This window comes from Mercenaria mercenaria, chromosome 6, assembly GCF_021730395.1.
Source record: "Mercenaria mercenaria strain notata chromosome 6, MADL_Memer_1, whole genome shotgun sequence".
NCBI lineage: Eukaryota > Metazoa > Mollusca > Bivalvia > Venerida > Veneridae > Mercenaria > Mercenaria mercenaria.
This window is the reverse complement of record NC_069366.1, coordinates 69,170,018-69,178,241: the sequence shown is the minus strand read 5'-3', so window position 1 is coordinate 69,178,241 and position 8,224 is coordinate 69,170,018. Positions and strand designations below refer to the sequence as shown.

Here is an 8,224-nt window from a genome sequence, read left to right as displayed (position 1 = left end):
AGTTTTAGAATGTTATGTGATTGAAATAATGCCACTAGTTAACTAAGAATTTATATGTCGGTATTGCATATTTTGCAGTATTCCAAGTACATTTTTCATTTTATAACAGAATATCACTGAATCAATACTGCTCAATTTGACAAAGATGGAAATTGTTGATCTTTTATTTTTCATTTCAGTTATATCCAAACATTCTCCTCATCCTGTTTAAAATTTGATAGTTAATTTTTAATTTATGTTAATCTTTTTCTAATTTTAAAGTTTTTTATTCACTTGAATCAAAGAAAGACTTTGTCTGCCTTGGTGGAATTTTGCAAGGGGGATTTTGTTTCATAAAGCAAGACAATGGTCTAAATAAACAAATAAGATTTAAATACAGTAGTTTTGAAGTGTTTTATTCCTTTTAATTATTTCTTAAGTACTTCAAATGACATTGTGTATGTGTAAAACAAAGTTAAAGGTTAACTTACAGATACGCAACTAAAATAAGTTATGAATAACCGATTATCCGATAATGTCCAATTTATTGAATCGGTTGGCTTATCCGATTGTTCCGATTAATCGGTTGGCAAATATAACCGATTTGTCCATCACTATTGCAAGCGCAGTTTGATTGAGTCTGTTTATGTACTGTCGTGGACACACACTCGTTGAACAACACTGATAATACCGTTTTACGAAACAAAATACTTAGAATATTTTGGAAATTCAAATTACTTTACAAGAGATCAGCAGATACTATCAACCACCTGTTTTTTGATGCAGATAACTCAGCTTTAGGGCTGGATGGTCAACTTAAAAAACACACGAAAACTGGCCACATCCTAGAAATATATATCGCTGATTTCAACTTAGGTAACCGTGAAAACACACCGAACATCATGTGTAGTGATTCAATGAACATTGATTACATTTTGTTAAAGTAATTTAACATCACTTTGAAATTTATTTTCGAACGAAAGCGGATGTCGTCGTCTGACTTCTTCTGTTTGCGTTTGACGATATATGTTTACACTTCTGCACCTTCACGTTTGATAACCTGTCATGTTTAATGTATTTCTGGTCATACAAAATAAAACCAGTGTACTGAAAATAGAAATAACACCAGTTCTGTAAGAGTAGCTATTAAGTAGTCTAAAGGCGTTTACGTATAAAGGCAGGAACAATTTATAACACTTTAAAGTAAATGATAAACATGCCATTACCTAGATAAGTGTCTGCTTATCTTAAATCAAATATGGAATATAATTTATTAATCGCCTTACTGATAGTGAAACTTACAACTATTAACATAAGAGATCCAGCTGTAGTACATAACATGGCTGAAAATCCAGTGTCTGACATGTAAGATGTTTCCACATATATAGACCCCACTAAGGTAAGTAAAGCTGAAATAGAAAGGTTATACATACTGTGAATTCAGTTAATGATGCCGTCTTTGGCAAGAGGATATGAATTCGACTAAAACGAATGAGAATTTTTTGTTTTGATTTCACAGTAGTTTGAAATAAATCATGTAAAATTGAAAGTTCTCTTTTTGAAAGACATTCATATAGCCCCACTGTATTCCTTTATTTGTTTGTTTTGTCTTGTTGTCTATATGTCTTGCTTTGTTTGTATTTGTTTTGTGTAGGATGGTCGTGTGCACGTCCATGCTTGCCCTGCTTTGAGTTTTCTTCTTAGAATGTAGCTTTTCCTGTTGGATATTTAATATTAGGTTAAAACTGCTAGATGTCTTTTTTACAACTGCTCGTTCAAAGGCGGTGCCCCACTGCATTCCGCTTTTTAGCTCACCTGAGCCAAAGGCTTATGGTGAGTTTTTGTGACCGCTCAATGTCCGTCGTCAGTCGTCCGTCGTGCGTGCGTCAACGTTTTCTAAAAAAAAATATTTTTGAAAACCACTGTGCAGAATTACACCAAACTTCACAGGAATGATCCTCGGGAGTCTCCCATTCAAAATTATTTAAAAAAATGAATTCCATGTAGAACTCTGGTTTTCATAGCAACCGACAGGAAAAACTTTAAAAATCTTCTTGTCCAAAAAACAAAGACAAATATCAAACAGGGAATGCCACGTACCAAAAACGCAGCCTCCCCAAAACGAAACCTACAGCACGCAGACGCGTACACCACAAACACACACACACATACACGCGCACACACACTCAAAGCCAACACATTAGGACAAAACGAACAAAGGAACACAGTGGGGCACCGCCTTGGAACGGTCAGTGGCAAAAACACCACTGGGGAGCTTAAACCGGTTTATGGTGCGCACCCAACCTCACTCTTACCCCCACCATGTTCCAAAGACACGGGACAGTGTAAATAAAAGTAATCCCCTCCAGGTGAATCTCTTACACACGTAATGGAAACAAAAAGGCATGGCATGTAAAACACAAAAATGCTCGTGTATAAATATATAAAAAGCAAACCTTTAGAACCAAAAACGTATGTACTCAATGCCTTTTCAGAAGACAGAGCAACAAGAGAAACACCCTTAAGGGCCCGACGAAACAGGCCAGAAGACAGATATCAGAACAGTTCAGTCCTGGTAGGATCTAAAAACTGCTTATCATAGAGTCCTCCCCGTCTTCCGTCAGACACAATCAAGAGGGAAGCGTAGTGTCCAGCTGTAAACGGGTTGAACACTAAACATGCGGTATGTCTCAGAACAATTGGGTCGTAACCTCTTTTAATAAAACGTTTTATATTTTTACCAAATACATTTGGAAAATTACCATCACCCAAGATCTTACAAAGTTTGTAAACCACATCCCAATAAAAAACGGGTTTAGAAATACCTTCTCGCAGAAGTGTCTTTAAATTACTATTGAATTTTAAAACTAAATCAGAATTACGATAGTAAAATTTAGCAAAATATTTACGCAATTTGTAATAACGGTAGCCATGCTGAAGAAGTTTACTTGTAATATATTGATTACGTTCATTGAAATGCTTGACATGACTACACGCTCTGACAAACCGAATTAATTGAGAAATATATACCCCCATAAGATGTAGCCTGAGGTACATCCCCATCCAAATGGGGAAAATTTACAATACTAAAATCATCCCTCTTGTCATAAATTTTGGTATGTATAATATTGTCATAAATAGAGAGATGTAAATCTATAAATGAAGCATCAGTATCCGAATTGTTAGTTTTAATTAACCGAAGCTCCCTAGGATAAATAGTGCCCACCAATTGACCAAAAAACGGATTATCCATATTAAGAATATAATCCAGATAGATTGATGTATTATTAAATGCAGTTATAATATCTGTCTGCGTATCTGGAGAAAGGCTCAACATAAAGTCTCTTTCATAACAATATAAAAACAAATCTGCGACAAGGGGTGCACAATTTGTTCCCATGGGAATACCAACTACTTGTTTAAAAACTGCATTCCCAAACCTGATGTAAATGTTGTTCAATAAAAAGGAAAGGGCTTTACAAACTTCGTCACAGGTCCACATTGTATAATGTTTAATAATATTGCTAGTAAAAAAAAACTTTATCAAAATTGCAAGCGAGAAATGTAACATTCTCTGTGGCAAAAGTCTTTTGAATTAGGGCAGTTAGTTTGTCATTTATTAAGTTATGTGGTAAAGTGGTATACAAAGTAGAAAAATCGTATGTACTGACTGTAGATACCTTGTAATTATTAATTTTAAACTTATCCAGGATTTCGCCAGAATTTTTAATCGACCAAAATAAGCGTTTACTAGAGTTTTCGTATACTTTATCGCAGTATCTTTCCACGTGGACTTTCACAGCAGTTAGACATGATGTTAATAGTTTTGAAATATTTGTAGTTGTACAAGAGATTGAATTAGCGATGAAGCGAGCTTTATATGGTTGTTTATGCAATGTAGGAATCCAGTACATGGTTGGTAGTTTAATTTGTTGATCGTCTATACGGACTTTTAAATTAGAAACTTCAGTGATGTGATCAGTGACCAAATTATTTTCAACAGAAGGACTTAATTTATAAGTTTTAGTGCTATTTAGTTCGTTTTGTAAAACATTAATATAATGTAGGCGTCAAATGATGATAATATTGTTGGCCGCCTTGTCTGCTGGAACTAAGACATACTTAGAATGAAATTCTTGGATTTCCTTTTTCAAATGTCTTAAAGTAAACTTGGGTTTTGGTGGAAGTAGGTGTTCATTAGTTTGATAAAATTTTATACGAGAATCAACAATGTTAAAAATATTTCGTTTCCAAGACGTTAATGCATTGGGATCAGCATTCTCACGACGACACCATTTAACAAAAAGTTTCGATGGATTCCGCAATCTGACCACGACAAGCATCAAAATCAATAGTTGAATAAATTCTATATTTAGGTCCTTTAAAGAATAAATTACGAATACGTTTGTCTTTAATAATATCAAAATTACCAGTGATGACATGACCGGCATCTGAATAGCAAATAGTTTTTACATTCGCAGTAAGAAGTGGTATTTGTTTGAACATCTAAGTCGGAAACAATTTTATTGTAATTGAATATAACATTTCTTACAGGTGTTTTATATCCAAACCCACAAGTGCCTTGATATTTGGCATATGACTTCATCTAATGGTCCTCTATGAAGATTGTTCAAAATGTACCCCTGGGGTGAAAAGAGGCCCTGCCCCGGGGTCACATGATTTACATAGACTTATATAGGAAAAAACTTTAAAAATCTTCTTGTCCAAAACAGCAAGGCTAAGAGTGATATTTGGCATGTGACATCATCTAATGGTTCTCTATGAAAATTGTTCAAGTTATACCCCTGGGGTGAAAAGAGGCCCACCCAAGGTTCCCAAGTTTTACATATACTTATAAAGGAAAAAAGTTTAAAAATCTTCTTGTCTAAAAAACACTAGACCTAGGCCTTTGATATTTGGTATGTAGCATTGCTTAGTGGTTTTCTATTAAAACTTTTCAAATTGTAATCCTGTGGTTAAAAGAGACCCCGCCGCGAAGGTCCCAAATATTACATAGACTTATACAGGAAAACACTTTAAACACTTCTTGCCTGAAACTGCAAGGCCTAGGCTTTTGATATTTGGTATGTTGCATTGCCTAGTGGTTCTCTACCAAAATCTTTCAAATTATGCCCCTGGGATGAAAACAGGCCATGCCCTGGGGGTCCCTAGCTTTGTAAGACTCATATAGGATAAGCAAAATCTTCTTGTCTGAAAGTTCAAGGCCTAGCTAGGCTTTTGATATTTGGTATGTTGCATTTCCCGGTGAATTTCTAACAAGTTTGTTCAAATTATGCCCCTGGGGTGAAAAGAGGCCCCGCCCCGGGGTTCACTTGTTAAATGAGTTATATAGGAAAAATACTTAAAAAATAATCAGATCATATTTCCTACACTGTTTAATTATAATTACCTGATGACCCCAAGTGATAAGTCACCTAAATATGACCTTGACCTACTTTCTTGTTTTTAAGATACAAACTTGAAATTTGGATGATATATATAGTTCTGCACACCAGTCTTAAAACTGATTTTGTGTGACCATAAATGTGACCTAATGAACTACTTTCTCACTATTCTAGCATCAATTTGGCTTTTGAAACATATAGCTCATATTACTCAGGTGAGCGATCCGCGGTCATCATGACTCTCTTGTTGTTTATTTCATGTGTGTTGGTACCATTTGTGCACTGCTGCGGGTTGTTGTATGAGACGCTGCTTCCTTCAACTTGGTTCTTTCTGTCAAAAATCTGTTTATAAGTACAATATATGTACCCAGTCAGCGGGGGCCTCCGTGGCCGAGTGGTTAATGTCGCTGACTTCAAATCACTTGCCCCTCATCGATGTGGGTTCGAGCCTCACTCGGAGCGTTGAATTCTTCATGTGAGGAAGCCGTCCAGCTGGCTTACGGGAGGTCAGCGGTTCTACCCAGGTGCCCGCTCGTGATGAAATAATGCACGGAGTGGCACCTGGGGTCTTCCTCCACCATCAAAGCTGGAAAGTCGCCATATGACCTAAAATATGTCGGTGCGACGTTAAACCTAACCAGTACAAATAAGTACAAATCATCAGATAATGGGGTGCAGCATTCATGTGGCTTTTCCTGTAAGACTTTGTCAAAAACTGACTTATTTGTGTGGTATTGATATCAAATCCATGACGTACAAACAATAATCATATTTAATTGGCTGTGATACCGGGCGAGGGTAGAGTGAGGAGTATTACGGTTTAAGCCCCTGCCACCCGTTTTTACAAACAACCGTTGTCTCTCCCTACCACCCGTTTTTTACAAACAACCGTTCTCTCTCTCTCTCTCTCTCTAACAACCTAGCACGTAGACGTGCACACGACCAACACACGCATTTTCACACAAACCAAACACACTAGGACAAAACGAACAAATAAAGGAACAGTGGGGCACCGCCTTGGAACGGTCAGTAGCTTAGGGTTGTTGCAGTGCAGTAAAAAAATTCTTTTAGCCTTTTATCCGTGTTTGTTAAGAGAAATGAACATTACTGCATTATCATGTAAAGCTATATGTTTGTTAAGAGAAATGAACATTACTGCATTATCATGTAAAGCTATATCAACTGCTTCACACTTAATAGCTTCAAGTCAGGAGAATAAATTAGTTTGTTTGTTTTGGGTTTAACGCCGTTTTTCAACAGTATTTTTCAGTCATGTAACGCCGGGCAGTTAACCTAGCCAGTCCTTTGGATTCTGTACCAGTACAAACCTGTTCTCCGCAAGTAACTGCCAACTTCCCCACATGAAACAGAGGTGGAGGACTAATGATTTCAGACACAATGTCGTTTATCAAATAGTCACGGAGAACATGCGCCCCGCCCAAGGATCGAACTCGCGACCCCACGATCCGTAGACCAACGCTCTTACCTACTGAGCCAAGTGGGCGGGCAGTCCGCGTATAAAAGAATCAAAGTATAAATACTCCCATATACGTTCATTTTAAATAAGATTACGTGTAAAAGCAATAATTTTATTTTTTTTAAATCTTAAAAAGGTTGAAATTCGTGTTTTTCATGCGGTTATAACTTTCATCATTAGACTGAATTACTGAACGTGAACGGCGTAAAAACATGAAAACGTCCAAACTTACCGGCAATAGGATAGAAGACTCCGAGTGAAATTGACAACAGAGACATGTAAAGAGATTGACCAAATAAGTCAAACACGACGGTTGTTATTAGCATCAATGAGTTTGTATACACCACTACAACAGCTGTCGTCATTAGTATAAAGGTATTCCCTAATATCCTGGCTGCAAAAAATACATCATACAAAAATGTTAGAAATAATATATAATTAAAGTTATAGACAAACACTATTTTGCTTTACCAGACAATATGTATGACAGAAATATTTCATTAAATACGACCAAAACATAACTCCTGACATAATAATATTTATATTAAGTAGACATCGACTGACTGATAAATGTATGAAATGAAATAATAGATCGTGACTGTATCATTTTTATAAAAATACTTACTTATACCATGTTCATTTCTTTGCTCAAACCAGTCTAGGACAAAGACATCACAGTTATATGTTGGCTTTACCAGTCCGATGCTGCTGCAGTTATAGTCTCCCAAACGATCGCTTAAATGATCAGCATTCCAATCATTATCAAAGTCCCCTGATGATAAGTCAATCAATAACCAATATGGTGTAAAGTATCCAATAGTTAGAAGCCAAAAACTGATGAAGTATAAAACAACAAATATTACAACAACAATAAACTTTGTTTGTATCTGATCTGTCATTTTACTTATCATTATGATAAAATAGCTATAAAAGCAAAATATCAATTAATGTGAATTTTCTAATTCCATTTCTTTATTAATTATATTGCTTTAGTACACAGCACCCAACGCATATCTTAACCATGCTTATAACAGGTATGAAGATAAATTACGTTAAACGTTGTACGTTATAAATGTAAATAAGTAACCAAACATGCCTTCGATTACTCAAAGTTTGTATTTTATTATTGCAAGTGTTTTATATAAGCAAGTAGAATGAAGATAAAACTTCGATGTATTGTATACATTTGTTTACTTTTGTTTAATTTAACTGCTACTTATCAGTCTTTTCATTGAATAAATTGACATTGAAATCAGTATACAAACATGGCTGGAGAAATATACGTTTTGTATATTAACGGATTTTGGCTCTGAAGTATTATTGATTCAGTTTGTCGCAATATTTTGATAAGATATGACAGCTG

At 35.6% G+C, this 8,224-nt stretch overlaps 1 protein-coding gene across 1 annotated transcript; it reads right to left on the bottom strand.

The window, feature by feature from the left end:
- Nucleotides 1-407: 407 nt before the first annotated feature.
- Nucleotides 408-7,956, bottom strand: LOC123550067 (uncharacterized). Its single transcript, XM_045338509.2, has 4 exons — nt 7,487-7,956; nt 7,094-7,255; nt 1,282-1,388; nt 408-1,086 (listed from the first exon to the last, which is right to left on the bottom strand). The coding sequence occupies exons 1-4, from the start codon at nt 7,770-7,772 to the stop codon at nt 946-948; spliced, it is 696 nt and encodes a 231-aa protein (XP_045194444.2). The 5' UTR covers nt 7,773-7,956; the 3' UTR covers nt 408-945.
- Nucleotides 7,957-8,224: the final 268 nt, after the last annotated feature.